Source organism: Bufo gargarizans, chromosome 5 (assembly GCF_014858855.1).
Source record: "Bufo gargarizans isolate SCDJY-AF-19 chromosome 5, ASM1485885v1, whole genome shotgun sequence".
NCBI classification, from domain to species: domain Eukaryota; kingdom Metazoa; phylum Chordata; class Amphibia; order Anura; family Bufonidae; genus Bufo; species Bufo gargarizans.
Window position 1 is genome coordinate 202,232,991 of NC_058084.1, and position 17,858 is coordinate 202,250,848.

Sequence of the window (17,858 nt, forward strand, 5' to 3'; positions counted from 1 at the left end):
GAGGAGGAGGAGGAGGAAGAGGGGTCATTTTTAGCACTTTCAGGCCAGTCTCTTCGAAGTGACTCAGAGGACGGTTTTTTGCAACAGCAGAGGCCAGGTACAAATGTGGCCAGCCAGGGCCCACTACTGGAGGATGAGGATGAGGAGCAGGTGGAGGTGGAGGAGGATGAGGATGAAGCATGGTCACAGCTGGGTGGCACCCAACGCAGCTCGGCCCATCACTAGTGCGTGGCTGGGGGGAAACGCAGGACGATGACGATACGCCTCCCACAGAGGACAGCTTTTCCTTACCCCTGGGCAGCCTGGCACACATGAGCGACTACATGCTGCAGTGCAACGACAGCAGAGTTGCCCACATTTTAACATGTGCGGACTACTGGGTTGCCACCCTGCTGGATCCACGGTACAAAGACAATGTGCCCACCTTACTTCCTGCACTGGAGCGTGATAGGAAGATGCGCGAGTACAAGCGCACGTTGGTAGACGCGCTACTGAGAGCATTCCCAAATGTCACAGGGGAACAAGTGGAAGCCCAAGGCCAAGGCAGAGGAGGAGCAAGAGGTCGCCAAGGCAGCTGTGTCACGGCCAGCTCCTCTGAGGGCAGGGTTAGCATGGCAGAGATGTGGAAAAGTTTTGTCAACACGCCACAGCTAACTGCACCACCACCTGATACGCAACGTGTTAGCAGGAGGCAACATTTCACTAACATGGTGGAACAGTACGTGTGCACACCCCTCCACGTACTGACTGATGGTTCGGCCCCATTCAACTTCTGGGTCTCTAAATTGTCCACGTGGCCAGAGCTAGCCTTTTATGCCTTGGAGGTGCTGGCCTGCCCGGCGGCCAGCGTTTTGTCTGAACGTGTATTCAGCACGGCAGGGGGCGTCATTACAGACAAACGCAGCCGCCTGTCTACAGCCAATGTGGACAAGCTGACGTTCATAAAAATGAACCAGGCATGGATCCCACAGGACCTGTCCGTCCCTTGTGCAGATTAGACATTAACTACCTCCCCATAACCATATATTATTGTACTCCAGGGCACTTCCTCATTCAATCCTACTTTTATTTTCATTTTACCATTATATTGCGAGGCTACCCAAAGTTGAATGAACCTCTCCTCTGTCTGGGTGCCGGGGCCTAAATATATGCCAATGGACTGTTCCAATGTTGGGTGACGTGAAGCATGATTCTCTGCTATAACATGCAGACTGATTCTATGCTGACATGAAGCCAGATTCTCTGTTACGGGACCTCTCTCCTCTGCCTGGGTGCCTGGGCCTAAATATCTGACAATGGACTGTTGCAGTGGTGGCTGACGTGAAGCCTGATTCTCTGCCATGACATGCAGACTGATTCTCTGCTGACATGAAGCCAGATTCTCTGTTACGGGACCTCTCTCCTCTGCCTGGGTGCCTGGGCCTAAATATATGACAATGGACTGTTACAGTGGTGGGTGACGTGAAGCCAGATTCTCTGCTATGGGACCTCTCTCCAATTGATATTGGTTAATTTTTATTTTTATTCATTTCCCTATCCACATTTGTTTGCAGGGGATTTGCCTACATGTTGCTGCCTTTTGCAGCCCTCTAGCTCTTTCCTGGGCTGTTTTACAGCCTTTTTAGTGCTGAAAAGTTTGGGTCCCCATTGACTTCAATGGGGTTCGGGACGAAGTTCGGATCCCGAACCCGAACATTTCCGGGAAGTGCGGCCGAACTTCTCGAACCCAAACATCCAGGTGTTCGCTCAACTCTAAAGACCAATATTTTCTTCGCCAGTCTGCATTTTCCCTGTGCCGCTGGAAGATGCGGCAAATGAATGCCGACGCACCGGCATCGTCATAGATTTGGCGCAGACTGAAATCTACGGCGGCCTCCTAGCTGCCCTTCATTCACGCCCAAAAGTTGGTGTCTCTAAAAATAAAGGTATGGAGCCTGCTGGGCCACAATATCAGTAATGCCCCCAGCCCCTTCAGATGGGTTAGGTTAGGGGTACACCACATCATGTATCACACCTCACATGGGAAAGCTGGTCTGGGTGACAACTTTTATGGGAACGGTGGGTATATAGAAGGACAACTTATACAGTGTGGATCTTTTTCACTGTTTTATTAATAATATGAGCATTAATAAAGCATTATTCATTCTGGGATAACTCGGGAAGCCGGCAGCACAGGAACCCAATCGTGGCCGGAACGTTTCTTCCTGTGCTGCTTGTTTCCGGGCGGAGGAATTCAGGGAAGGGCAGAGTGTAGTGACATTCTCATGTCTCCGCAGAGGGCAAGTTTCCTGTGCCGCTAGAGCTCCGACCGGTGCCCGTCGTCCTCGTTTACCCTCCGGGAGCCATGGCTGCGGGGCTGGCCTGGAGGCTTTTCCCTGCCCGGTGCGGGTTGCTGGGCAGGAGCTGTGCTGTGAATGGCAGGTGAGTGACTGACAGCATGGCGCTCCCTGTGTGCGTGCTGCGTTAGTAACCGACAGGGCACGCTGATGCTATAGTGACCAGGCTCCTGCCTAGATATTACTGCCCTGCTATTTACACCCCAATTGTTATCTAGAGCAACCAATCACGGCGCAGCTTTCATGTGGTAGTCCTCTCTTCAGAAATGAAAGGTGTGCTGTGAGTGCTTGATACTTCTGCTGACAATCCATACGCTACTGGAAATGAGTAGCGTAATTGAGCTGAGATGGTGGTGCTTGGTCCATGACCACATAGCCAAGGTGGTGCACCCTTCATTTTGGATTCTGCAGCAGGGTCACATTAATACTGGAATATATATTTATAATTGTGCCTGCGCTGTCGCTATATGAGATTTTCTCTGTGTGCGCTGGGCAGACAGAGCCGCTGCTGTGTACCTGGTTGGATGACGGCTGCTCCGATCCAAGGTTGTGTAGACAGTAGAGGGAGTGAACAAACTAATGTTCGGTACCAGCGCTGGAGTGAAATTTTTTGGTAAGTAATTACCTTATGTCAGTGTTAGGTTATATTCAGATGGTTGACCGCTCACTCTCTGATGTTGCAGACAGGATGAGATGACTTGTGCGGCGCTTCTCTGAAAAGATTCTTCCTGCTCAACCTCTAAGTATGTGCGCCGCCCCGGCCGGTGGCTGGCGTGCACGCGAGGGAGCTGTGATGGTGCGGGGTTCCGGGACGTGCGGCGTGACGTCACGACTGTCCTACGGGGTAATCCAGAGACCAAAAAGATCCTACGCGTTTCGAAACCTACGGGTTTCTTCGTCAGGGATAGCACATTAATACTGGGTGGCATCTCCCTTTGCCGTGATACAGGATGCCATACCCTGAAGAGCAAGCGTTATCTTGTTGGAACACAGCTTCTCCTGAGTCAAAAAGGCAGTAGGGCTGGTTCCATGATGTCCTGGACATCCCAAATCCTGGTCAATGTTCTCTTCATGTCTACCAAAAGGGAACGGCGCTAATGGCCCCCTACACAATGACGCCTGGTGTGTCTCCGCATGATGGCAGTAGACGCTCTGACCCTCCTGTGATTGAACTGTGATGTGGCCACCAGTGATGAAAGCAGGTTCTGCCGTGGTGCTAATGTTGGCCACATCAGAGTGCCTACAGCCATCATGCATGGTGTGGAGACACGCTGGGCCCACACCAGGTGTCATGGTGTTGGCTGCCCCTAGTTACCATGGATGTTCCCCTCTGGTATTCATGCAGGGAACATTGACCAGCCTTCAGTAAGTCCAGGACATCTTGGAATCTGTCCTACTGCCTTTTTTGACTCGGGAGACGTGGTGTTCCAACAAGATAACGCCTGCCCACTCACTGCACACACTACACAATGTGCTCCTCAGGGTATCCAGCAGCTCCCCTGGACAGCTAAATCACTAAATCTGTACCCTGACTGGCCGGGGCGACAGATCTCCCAACCATCGCTGAACTATTATTCCACTGCAGTGCCTCTTGGCAGAGCTGGATCATTTTACTAAGGTCTTCCACCATGCTATAGATCTCCCTCAGATCTCTCTTTGTACTCGTACCTTCTTCTGGGTGCAAGATTTGGGTGATGATTCTGAAGTGCCTGTGACAATAACTTTGTGAACAGTGCCACTTCTGGTGGTCATGTGACTTGTGAACCAGTGACTCCAGTTTCTAGGTATATCTGGAATATGGTTGAACTGCTTCCTTCTTGCTTCCCCGCAGCTGTCCATCCAGAGTCCTGCTAGTCCGGTACGGCAGCACCAGTACCTGGTGGGATGAACATCTCTCTGAAGAAAGCAAGCAATACATGAAACAGCTGACTGCACAGGAATACAAGAGTATGACAGCAAGCAAGCTCTGTCCTCTGAAGGATGAGCCGTGGCCTATAAAGCCCTGGGAACCAGGTAGGTTCAGGGACTTGCCTGATATGTAGCGTTATCGTGTAGGCAAGGTTCACTTCTGTGGTGGAGGTTCTATTAGGAGAAAATTGTGTCAAAATACCGCTACATGCCAGAAACCTGATGGCTCCCATTACACCCACTGGGGTCCACCATGCACTGTTGACATCCGGAATATTCCGGATCAGGCACTCCCTTTTTATTTTATTTTTTTCATTTTTATGATCCTGTAATTTTATGATCCTGTAAACAGAAAGATGGAAAAAGTGGCATATATGTGAACCTAGCCTTAAGGCTTCATGCACACGACCGTATGTGTTTTGTGGTCCACAAAAAAAATGGATGACGTTCCGTATGGCATCCGTTTTTTTGTTTTTTTTTGCGGATCCATTGTAATAATGCCTATCCTTGTCCGCAAACTAGAAAAAAATAGGACATGCACAATTTTTTTGGCGGAGCAATGGAACTGACATACTGATGCGGACAGTCCGCGTTTTTTGCGGACCCATTGAAATGAATGGGTCCGCATCCTATCCGCCAAAAAAAAAAACGGAAAGTGTCTGATATTTGGCGGTTTGACCTCTGGGAACTAACACCTCCTGAATGGGGGCCACCTGTTTAAATGGAGCTGCGGTTGTGTGTCATGTCTACGATACTGCCGGAGATAGCCAAGGACTGTACTCTGTTATCTTCAGCTCTCTAAACTTTAAAGGGATTCTGTCGCCTGGATTTTAGTGACAGAGCTTTTAACATCATCACATCAGTCTGCTTGTTTTGTATTAAAATATGCTAGTATTACTACCCTAAGTGTTGTCCTTTGTCTAGAAAATCGCTTTTGTTAAAATGGTAATTACCTGAGTAAGGTGCCCAAGGGGCTGTCCCTCCGGCTGTTGGTGCCCAGCCGCGCCCCTTCTCCTGGAGCCCAGCACCGCCCCACTGCTAATTTATTTACTCCTCATTGCCGGCTGGCGCATGTGCAGTGCGTCCTATGAGGCCGATTCCAGGCGCTGACATGTGTATCCACGGAATGCGTTCACCGAGCCATAATCTCGCGCATGGGCCGTGGATACACATGTCAGCGCCTGGAATCGGCCTCACATGACGCACTGCACATGCGCCAGCCGGCAATGAGGAGTGAATACATTAGCAGTGGGGCGGTGCTGGGCTCCAGGAGAAGGGGCGCAGCTGGGCACCAACGGCCGGAGGGACAGCGCCGTGGGGACCTTACTCAGGTAATTACCATATTAATAAAAGCGATTTTATAGACAAAGGACAACACTTAGGGTAGTAAGACTTGCTTGAATGCCGGCATTTTTTTCCGTAGAAATGTATTAGTGCCGGATCTGGCATTCAAAATACCGGAAAAAAAGGTGAAAAAAATAAATGCTGGATCCGTTTTGCTGGATGACATCGGAAAGATGGATCCGGCATTTCAATGCATTTTTCTGACTGATCAGACATTTTTAAGACTGATCAGGATCCTGATCGGTCTTGCAAAGGCCATCAGTTGGCATACATTTTGCAGGATCCAGCAGCCAGTTCCGGGGACAGAACTGCTTGCCGGATCACTCTGCCGCAAGTGTGAAAGTAGCCTAACCTAAAAATTCTGCAATTGTGGCATTGTTTTTTTGGGTTCTTCTTTGCGGCATTCACCACATGGGATAATTGTATAGTGCAGGTCGTTACCGACTCTATTTTTGAAACTTTTTTTTCAAATAGAAAAAGGTGTATTTTTTTTTTTGTTAACAAAAATTTAGCACTTTTCTTTATACCATTTATTTGATCTCTTCTACAGTGCCTTGAAAAATATTCATACCCCTTGAACTTTATCAGTTTTTGTCACATCACACCAACATGCTTACATGTATTTTATTGGGATTTTATGTGATAGGCCAACACAAAGTAGACAGTATGTGTGAAGTGAAAAGAAAATGATCCATGGTGTTTAAATTATTATTATTTTTAAATATATATATATTTTTTTTTTTCAAATAAACGTAAGATACATTTAAGATAACCAATGAGTTACATGACAAATGTTTTGAATTGATACAACATTCCAGTTGCATACATCCTATAACCCCCAACCTTCAATCCCCCCCCCCCCTCCCCCAGATGCTGTAGCTGACATTGTCTTTAAACTGAGTTTCTGCCATTCACAAGGGGTATTTCTGTCACTAATTAAGAGATTGTTAGCTAATAATAGTTAGTCTATGATGCATATTATAATTTGCGGGTAATGATATGAACCAAACCGCCATTTTTTAATAAAAATCTGGAAAGTGTGGTGTGCATTTGTATTCAGCCCCCTGTACTCTGTAATGTGGGACCCAGACCCGGACCCGGACTTCTTCACTGAAGTTTGGGTTAGGTGTTCTATTCATTTTATTATTTTCCCTTATAACGTGGTTATAAAGGAAAATAATAGTATTCTTAATACATAATGCTTAGTAAAATGTGGATTGAGGGGTTAAAAAAATAAATAAATATTTACTCACCTCACCCGCTTGTTCGCGCAGCCGGCATCGTCGTCTTTTAGGACCTGCAAAAGGACCTTTGATGACTTAATCGCACTCATATATATATATATATATATATCCCTTCAATCCACATTTTAGTAAGCATTTTGTATTAAGAATGCTATTATTTACTCGATAGTGGTGATCCTAAAGCCCGACAAAAATCCAATGGAATGCGGATCATACCGTTCAATTTCTCTCTTGAATTTGGATTATAAAATACTCACTAGAACTCTGGCTACTCGACTGAACAAGGTGATTACTACAGTGGTCCACAAGAATCAATCGGGTTTCATACCGGGTAGATCAACTTCTGATAATATTAGGAGGGCACAGATAGGTGCGGCTGATGGTAAGCACTAGGCTATGGCCTCCCTGGACACTGCTAAGGCTTTTGACTCGATCGAGTGGCTGTTTCTGCTGACCGTGTTGAAGAGCTTTGGTCCAAAATTCATTAGGTGGATCGAGACACTATACAAACACCCAAAAGCCAATATATTGATAAATGGTCAACATTTTGACTCGTTCCTGCTGAGAAGGGGCACGAGGCAAGGATGCCCTTTATCGCCTCTGCTGTTTGTGGTGGCGGTAGAGCATCTGGCCCTTATAATCAGGCAGGGGCAGGATGAGATCTACACCGGTCTGTAGAGAGGATAAAATAGGGCTCTACACGGATGATCTAATCCTCTTTATGACCAATCCTGAGGTGGCGCTTCCCAGAGCGATTGAGATTATTGAGCAATTCGGGAAGTTTTCAGGGCTGCACATAAATCGGACTAAGTCCGTCATCATGCCCCTCTGGGCCCACACATGGCCATCGCACTATCACCTGTCTGTAGTTGACCGCTTCAAGTACTTGGGGGTAATAATCACAAGAGATGTACAAATGTCATATGCCCTGAATATAGAATCTCTGGAAACCCTTTTCGCTGATAAAATTAAAACTTGGAAGACTCTCCCTCTTTCCATTATGGGCAGGCTAAATTTAGTAAAAATTATCTTGCTCCCTAAGGGTTTGTATCTTCTGTCCCACGCCTGTACACCAATCTCTAGGGGGTTCTTTGACCGCGTTCATTCTATGATTGCATCCTTTGTATGGGGAAAGGCCAGAAGAAAACTCTCTTGCTGTGCTCCAGCGGCCCAAGCTGCAGGGAGGTGCTGCCCTTCCGGACTTTTTCCTGTACTTTCTAGCTAGTCAACTAAAATTCCTGAAGCCTTGGGTGGTGACTAATGAACTACCTAAAGCTGAGTATTACTTGCAAGAGTACTTGCAGTCAGGGTGGATTTGATTTAAATCAAACTGATTTAAATCACTAGTCGGTAAGGCTTGATTTTAAATCATAGTTTTCTACATAAAGACTAATTCTTGCTGGTATAACTCATAATATGCAAGTAGATGAAGATTTTTAGAATAACAACTTTTCATATTACCGTATTTTTCGCCCTATAAGACGCACCGGCCCATAAGACGCACCTAGGTTTTTGGGGAGGAAAATAAGAAAAAAATATTTTTAACCAAAAGGTGTGCTTTTGGTGGGTTTGGAACTAATGGTGGTCTGTGGGTGGCACTATTACTGGGGATCTGTGAAGGACACTGTTATGGGGGGGATCTGTGGATGACAGACACTGTTATGGGGGGGGATCTGTGGATGACAGACACTGTTATGGGGGGGGATCTGTGGATGACAGACACTGTTATGGGGGGGGATCTGTGGATGACAGACACTGTTATGGGGGGGGATCTGTGGATGACAGACACTGTTATGGGGGGGGATCTGTGGATGACAGACACTGTTATGGGGGGGGATCTGTGGATGACAGACACTGTTATGGGGGGGGATCTGTGGATGACAGACACTGTTATGGGGGGGGATCTGTGGATGACAGACACTGTTATGGGGGGGGATCTGTGGATGACAGACACTGTTATGGGGGGGGATCTGTGGATGACAGACACTATTATGGGGGGGGGATCTGTGGATGACGGACACTATTATGGGGGGGGGATCTGTGGATGACGGACACTATTATGGGGGGGGGATCTGTGGATGACGGACACTATTATGGGGGGGGGATCTGTGGATGACGGACACTGTTATGGGGGGGGGATCTGTGGATGACGGACACTGGAGTGCTGGTCGCCATCTGGAGTGCTGTGATATTGGGGGTGTTATTCCTTGGTGGAGCTGCACCAAAGCACGACTCGGAGAGCAATCAGATTAAGGTCCTCCTCAGTAGATCTCCAAAGTTTTCCCTCTTTTGATCTAATCTAGTCTAAGGTGCAAGATATGTGGATGGATTCGTAATAGAAGCTCCAGCCAGCAATACCTCCTGGGAACTTGGGGCTCATGCACACAAACGTATGTCCTTTCTGTGTCGTGTGCATGAGCCCTTAGGAAGGGAAAGTATTTTTTGATTAATACGTGCTCTTTTGGTATTCCAAAGATAAGTAGATGAGTCTCTGAAGTGAATTGAAGAATGAGCATAGGAGACACACACAGTGATATCTGAGAAGTGAAATGAAGTTTATTGGATTTACAGAAAGTGTGCTATAATTGTTTAAACAAAATTAGGCAGGTGCATAAATTTGGGCTCTGTTATCATTTTATTGATTCCAAAACCTTTAGAACGAATTATTGGAACTCAAATTGGCTTGGTAAGCTTAGTGACCCCTGACCTACATACACAGGTGAATCCAATTATGAGAGAGAGTATTTAAGGGGGTCAATTGTAAGTTTCCCTCCTCTTTTAATTTTCTCTGAACAGTAGCAACATGGGGGTCTCAAAACAACTCTCAAATGACCTGAAGACAAAGATTGTTCACCATCATGGTTTAGGGGAAGGATACAGAAAGCTGTCTCAGAGATTTCAGCTGTCTGTTTCCACAGTTAGGAACATATTGAGGAAATGGAAGACCACAGTCTCAGTTCAAGTTAAGGCTCGAAGTGGCAGACCAAGAAGAATCTCGAACAGAACTGCTTGCCGGATCACTCTGCCGCAAGTGTGAAAGTAGCCTAACCTAAAAATTCTGCAATTGTGGCATTGTTTTTTTGGGTTCTTCTTTGCGGCATTCACCACATGGGATAATTGTATAGTGCAGGTCGTTACCGACTCTATTTTTGAAACTTTTTTTTCAAATAGAAAAAGGTGTATTTTTTTTTTTGTTAACAAAAATTTAGCACTTTTCTTTATACCATTTATTTGATCTCTTCTACAGTGCCTTGAAAAATATTCATACCCCTTGAACTTTATCAGTTTTTGTCACATCACACCAACATGCTTACATGTATTTTATTGGGATTTTATGTGATAGGCCAACACAAAGTAGACAGTATGTGTGAAGTGAAAAGAAAATGATCCATGGTGTTTAAATTATTATTATTTTTAAATATATATATATTTTTTTTTTCAAATAAACGTAAGATACATTTAAGATAACCAATGAGTTACATGACAAATGTTTTGAATTGATACAACATTCCAGTTGCATACATCCTATAACCCCCAACCTTCAATCCCCCCCCCCCCCTCCCCCAGATGCTGTAGCTGACATTGTCTTTAAACTGAGTTTCTGCCATTCACAAGGGGTATTTCTGTCACTAATTAAGAGATTGTTAGCTAATAATAGTTAGTCTATGATGCATATTATAATTTGCGGGTAATGATATGAACCAAACCGCCATTTTTTAATAAAAATCTGGAAAGTGTGGTGTGCATTTGTATTCAGCCCCCTGTACTCTGTAATGTGGGACCCAGACCCGGACCCGGACTTCTTCACTGAAGTTTGGGTTAGGTGTTCTATTCATTTTATTATTTTCCCTTATAACGTGGTTATAAAGGAAAATAATAGTATTCTTAATACATAATGCTTAGTAAAATGTGGATTGAGGGGTTAAAAAAATAAATAAATATTTACTCACCTCACCCGCTTGTTCGCGCAGCCGGCATCGTCGTCTTTTAGGACCTGCAAAAGGACCTTTGATGACTTAATCGCACTCATATATATATATATATATATATATATCCCTTCAATCCACATTTTAGTAAGCATTTTGTATTAAGAATGCTATTATTTACTCGATAGTGGTGATCCTAAAGCCCGACAAAAATCCAATGGAATGCGGATCATACCGTTCAATTTCTCTCTTGAATTTGGATTATAAAATACTCACTAGAACTCTGGCTACTCGACTGAACAAGGTGATTACTACAGTGGTCCACAAGAATCAATCGGGTTTCATACCGGGTAGATCAACTTCTGATAATATTAGGAGGGCACAGATAGGGGCGGCTGATGGTAAGCACTAGGCTATGGCCTCCCTGGACACTGCTAAGGCTTTTGACTCGATCGAGTGGCTGTTTCTGCTGACCGTGTTGAAGAGCTTTGGTCCAAAATTCATTAGGTGGATCGAGACACTATACAAACACCCAAAAGCCAATATATTGATAAATGGTCAACATTTTGACTCGTTCCTGCTGAGAAGGGGCACGAGGCAAGGATGCCCTTTATCGCCTCTGCTGTTTGTGGTGGCGGTAGAGCATCTGGCCCTTATAATCAGGCAGGGGCAGGATGAGATCTACACCGGTCTGTAGAGAGGATAAAATAGGGCTCTACACGGATGATCTAATCCTCTTTATGACCAATCCTGAGGTGGCGCTTCCCAGAGCGATTGAGATTATTGAGCAATTCGGGAAGTTTTCAGGGCTGCACATAAATCGGACTAAGTCCGTCATCATGCCCCTCTGGGCCCACACATGGCCATCGCACTATCACCTGTCTGTAGTTGACCGCTTCAAGTACTTGGGGGTAATAATCACAAGAGATGTACAAATGTCATATGCCCTGAATATAGAATCTCTGGAAACCCTTTTCGCTGATAAAATTAAAACTTGGAAGACTCTCCCTCTTTCCATTATGGGCAGGCTAAATTTAGTAAAAATTATCTTGCTCCCTAAGGGTTTGTATCTTCTGTCCCACGCCTGTACACCAATCTCTAGGGGGTTCTTTGACCGCGTTCATTCTATGATTGCATCCTTTGTATGGGGAAAGGCCAGAAGAAAACTCTCTTGCTGTGCTCCAGCGGCCCAAGCTGCAGGGAGGTGCTGCCCTTCCGGACTTTTTCCTGTACTTTCTAGCTAGTCAACTAAAATTCCTGAAGCCTTGGGTGGTGACTAATGAACTACCTAAAGCTGAGTATTACTTGCAAGAGTACTTGCAGTCAGGGTGGATTTGATTTAAATCAAACTGATTTAAATCACTAGTCGGTAAGGCTTGATTTTAAATCATAGTTTTCTACATAAAGACTAATTCTTGCTGGTATAACTCATAATATGCAAGTAGATGAAGATTTTTAGAATAACAACTTTTCATATTACCGTATTTTTCGCCCTATAAGACGCACCGGCCCATAAGACGCACCTAGGTTTTTGGGGAGGAAAATAAGAAAAAAATTATTTTTAACCAAAAGGTGTGCTTTTGGTGGGTTTGGAACTAATGGTGGTCTGTGGGTGGCACTATTACTGGGGATCTGTGAAGGACACTGTTATGGGGGGGATCTGTGGATGACAGACACTGTTATGGGGGGGGATCTGTGGATGACAGACACTGTTATGGGGGGGGGGATCTGTGGATGACAGACACTGTTATGGGGGGGATCTGTGGATGACAGACACTGTTATGGGGGGGGATCTGTGGATGACAGACACTGTTATGGGGGGGGATCTGTGGATGACAGACACTGTTATGGGGGGGGATCTGTGGATGACAGACACTGTTATGGGGGGGGATCTGTGGATGACAGACACTGTTATGGGGGGGGATCTGTGGATGACAGACACTGTTATGGGGGGGGATCTGTGGATGACAGACACTGTTATGGGGGGGGATCTGTGGATGACAGACACTGTTATGGGGGGGGATCTGTGGATGACAGACACTGTTATGGGGGGGGATCTGTGGATGACAGACACTGTTATGGGGGGGGATCTGTGGATGACGGACACTGTTATGGGGGGGGATCTGTGGATGACAGACACTGTTATGGGGGGGGGATCTGTGGATGACGGACACTATTATGGGGGGGGGATCTGTGGATGACGGACACTGTTATGGGGGGGGATCTGTGGATGACAGACACTGTTATGGGGGGGGATCTGTGGATGACGGACACTATTATGGGGGGGGGATCTGTGGATGACGGACACTATTATGGGGGGGGATCTGTGGATGACGGACACTGTTATGGGGGGGGGGATCTGTGGATGACGGACACTGTTATGGGGGGGATCTGTGGATGACTGACACACTGTTACAGGGGGGGGATCTGTGGATGGCACTGTTATATATGTGCCATCCACAGCCCCCCAGCCCATAACAGTGGCATCCACAGACCCCCCCCCCCCCCCCCCCCCCCCCCTTAACTGTGCCATCCACGGATCAGCTCGCCCAAGCAACCGCCCCCACCCCGCCCCCACCTCTGCAGCCCCCAGTATACTAATATTAAATGTCTTATTCAATTAAAATGTATTAGATATGCCCCCCTCACTCCTAAATTGCTAATCGTACCTTACATCCTATTCCTAGCTTCTGTAATGCAGGCAGGGCGGCCGGCGCGTCACTCGCTGACGTCACTTGCCTGCGCCGCCTGCTTCATTCATAAAGTAGGCGGCGCAGGCACGTGACATCAAGGAGTTACGCTGCCGCCTGCCCGGCCTGCATTACAGAACCTAGGAATAGGATGTAAGGTACGATTAGCAATTTAGGAGTGAGGGGGCATATCTAATACATTTTAATTGAATAAGACATTTAATATTAGTATACCGGAGCGGCGGGGCTATAGTACATTGATTGCACCGCCCCGCCGCTATTCCCGGCCCCCAGCTCCTCCTCCCAGTCCCTCCCCCTCCCCCCGCTCACTCTACATCGCATCCAGCGATGTTAAATTGTCAGCATTCGCCCCATAAGACGCAGGGGCATTTCCCCCGATTTTTTTTGGGGGGGGAGGGGGCTTATGGGGCGAAAAATACGGTAGTTTGATTAGGTTGATTCTGTATTCATAGGTTTGTAGAAGTTTAGGATTAAGGTCTTTCTTTCAACTCTGTTCATGTTATAACATTTTTGCTGTGAAGAAGAGGCATGTGATCTCTACTGAGTCAAGTTCAGTTTTGAGAACTGCAAAAGTAAACCAAGCATCTGTAATAATATCTTGTAGGCAGAGAAACTGCCCAATAATCTTACAAAAACCTCTGGAAGAGCATGACATTGTGAATGGATTAATGGAATTTATTTACCCAAAAAATACACATATACAGCCTTATTCTACATAATTAAAATACACATTTTTATTTCATGATGGAATAACCTTTTGGATGGTAATATATTTTCCTCAAAAAGCATTTTATATAAAAACAATCAGATTTTTAAATAAAAAATAAAAAAGTTTGTATATTTTTTATTAAAATCATTGATTTGTATCCACCCTGCTTGCAGTTGAGCACTCTATGGCCTGTATTAGAACACTCCTACTCCGCTTGCTGCCGTCTCCTACTGCTCCACAAGTTGGCACACCAAGTGTGTAAGGCCTCCAAACTGCATATGTATAAGGAAGGATTTTTCTGACACTGTCCTGTGGAATAACCCCATGTTCACCCATTTAGTGTCGTTAGAGGGGTGCTGATGAATGGAGACACCACGGAGTGGTCTCTCTGGGAGATATATTTGAGGGTGGGCACTTGTGTTCCTTCTCGCAGATTCAGAAAAAGTTTGGAGTTCCCTGCAATATGTTTTATAGATGCCTACAACTGAGACATTCCATGCAAGCTCAGTTCAGGGGAGTGGAGAGAGGTATCTCGCAGTATCCTCTAATTGGTGTGTTGAAATCCCAGGGTCCGAAGGGGATTACTTCTGTGCTGTATACACATTTTATCAGCAATCGCATGACGATGAATCCCCTGGCCATTGAGGGCAAGTGGAAGATATCCATACCTACTCTGACTGATGACGATTGGAGCTAGGCTTTGTTGACTCCACCAGGGGTTTCGCCCTCCATTAATAATAGACTGGTTCAGCTGTTTATACTGCACAGAAGCTATCTCGCCCCAACCAGGTTACATAAAATGGGAAGAATATCTCACAGTAGATGTCCCAGATGCTCGGCAGACAATGCTGACTTCTGGCATATGATTTGGGACTGCAGTGCTTGAGGTCTTGTCAACCATGGTCCCAGCTACTGTACCTTTTGTGTCCCAAGATGTGTATACTAGGCATTTTAGATGAAGAGTCTTGGTCTCATAATATAATCTTTCTGGGGGAAACTCTATTCTTAGCTAGGAAAGCAATAGCACTGCGATGGATGGGAGATAGACCGCCTACATTAGGACAGTGGAGCTCCTTAGTAAACCACGCTGTGACTATGGAAAACATCTTCTACAAGCATAGGAAGTGCCCGCAAAAATTCCACAAGGTTTGGGGAGATTTGTGCTCTTCTTCGTTAACACTGCAAAATTCCTGTATGTACTCAGCGATTGATAGTCCGAGCCTGGTAGATATGTGATGGGCCACCTCTCACTCCCCTTTGGAAACTTTGCTGTGTTCACTTGCTGCTCTGTTTTGAATGACCAATTGTGTTGTACTCTGTATGCCCTGTACAGCCTGTATTTCTATGTAAAGATCATCCCCTGCATGGGAAACTCTACTGCCTTTATATGACTCGCACCTGTATTGTTACTCTTTAATAAAACAAGTAAAAAAAAAAAAATGAATTCTATTATTTTCCTTTATAACCATATTATAAGGGAAAATAATAAAATGAATAGAACCCCTAACCCAAACCCGAACTTCAGTGAAGAAGTCCGGGTACCACATTCAGTTTTTTCATGCGCGCGTGCAAAACGCATTGCACTTGCGTGGAAAAAACTGAACATCAGAACACAATCGCAGTCAAAACTGACTACAGTTGCATGCCTACTCGCATGGTTTTCCCGCAATGCACACACGACGCATCCGGAGCAAATCGGACCGCAAAATACATACGGTCGTGTGCCCTAAAGCACATGATTTAGATTTGGATGCTATGTTCTCCTCTCCAACCTTTTAGCCGCTAAGATGCGCTGGGGTACAACCCCTCTTACCCTCACATGGAGTAGAGCATCAAGCTAAAAGTGACACATTGTAACAAACCCACAGCTCTGTCACCAGGATGGGTTTTCAGCCTCTGTACATATGCGTTTATTCACTGTGTTACTAAATCACTATTTCAATCCATTACAATCTTATCAGTGTAGATAAAGCATGGCGTTTACCACTGGATTGCAGGTTTTGGATGTAAGCATAAGCGTCTGCATTCACCGACAGCAAGCAGACATCTTCAATTTGATGCATTGAGGGAAGAGGAGTTTAAAAGGGAGTTCCATTTTGAAGATAAAGCTTTGTCTGGGCTGGTCAGCGTTAATATACACCGTGTAGGCCACTACAAGCACGTCCCTTCACAAGAACATGTAACTTTATTTGTCACACAGCAAACACTCACCCAGCACATAACATGGCCAGTTCCCTTCTCGGGCTCTATGTGCACGCCAGCTGGGACAACACACAGGCGACGCTTGTTCCACCCACCACACTCACAAGCCAAGCAGCGAGCAAGAAAAAAAGGGGGAGACTCGCAACCGTCCAATAGAAACGAGCGTTGTTCATGCAGTAGCAAATACACGTGAAGGGGCGGTGACCGTGCGAGTGATGGCCGGGAAGCTAGAAATTGCTGGAACCCAAGACCCGCCCATTGTGAGGGTCGGGCGGATCTTCACCCAGCAGACACCTGCAGCGTGTGTCTGCTGGATGAAATTTCTTAGAGGCAGAGCAGCGAAGGGTCTAGTAGTTGCAAATGGCGACAAGACGCAATTATAAGTCGCGTTGGTGACCATTTTGGTCGCCATCTGGAGTGCTGTGATATTGGGGGTGTTATTCCTTGGTGGAGCTGCACCAAAGCACGACTCGGAGAGCAATCAGATTAAGGTCCTCCTCAGTAGATCTCCAAAGTTTTCCCTCTTTTGATCTAATCTAGTCTAAGGTGCAAGATATGTGGATGGATTCGTAATAGAAGCTCCAGCCAGCAATACCTCCTGGGAACTTGGGGCTCATGCACACAAACGTATGTCCTTTCTGTGTCGTGTGCATGAGCCCTTAGGAAGGGAAAGTATTTTTTGATTAATACGTGCTCTTTTGGTATTCCAAAGATAAGTAGATGAGTCTCTGAAGTGAATTGAAGAATGAGCATAGGAGACACACACAGTGATATCTGAGAAGTGAAATGAAGTTTATTGGATTTACAGAAAGTGTGCTATAATTGTTTAAACAAAATTAGGCAGGTGCATAAATTTGGGCTCTGTTATCATTTTATTGATTCCAAAACCTTTAGTACGAATTATTGGAACTCAAATTGGCTTGGTAAGCTTAGTGACCCCTGACCTACATACACAGGTGAATCCAATTATGAGAGAGAGTATTTAAGGGGGTCAATTGTAAGTTTCCCTCCTCTTTTAATTTTCTCTGAACAGTAGCAACATGGGGGTCTCAAAACAACTCTCAAATGACCTGAAGACAAAGATTGTTCACCATCATGGTTTAGGGGAAGGATACAGAAAGCTGTCTCAGAGATTTCAGCTGTCTGTTTCCACAGTTAGGAACATATTGAGGAAATGGAAGACCACAGTCTCAGTTCAAGTTAAGGCTCGAAGTGGCAGACCAAGAAGAATCTCGGACAGACAGAAGCGACGAATGGTGAGAACAGTCAGAGTCAACCCACAGACCAGCACCAAAGACCTACAACATCATCTTGCTGCAGATGGAGTCACTGTGCATCGTTCAACCATTCGGCACACTTTACACAAGGAGATGCTGTATGCGAGAGAGATGCAGAGGAAGCCTTTTCTCTGCCCACAGCACAAAAAGTGCCGCTTGAGGTGGGCTAAAGCACATTTGGACAAGCCAGCTTCATTTTGG

At 45.8% G+C, this 17,858-nt stretch overlaps 1 protein-coding gene across 1 annotated transcript in view; it reads left to right on the forward strand.

The window, feature by feature from the left end:
• Positions 1 to 2,226: 2,226 nt before the first annotated feature.
• The window catches only part of MRPL3 (mitochondrial ribosomal protein L3), a 135,137-nt gene continuing 119,505 nt past the window's right edge, over positions 2,227 to 17,858 (forward strand). Inside the window, exons 1-2 of the mRNA XM_044293454.1 lie at positions 2,227 to 2,421; positions 4,168 to 4,349. Of these exons, the coding sequence (XP_044149389.1) occupies positions 2,345 to 2,421; positions 4,168 to 4,349 (259 nt within the window). The 5' untranslated portion in view covers positions 2,227 to 2,344. The remainder of the gene's footprint in view (positions 2,422 to 4,167; positions 4,350 to 17,858) is intronic.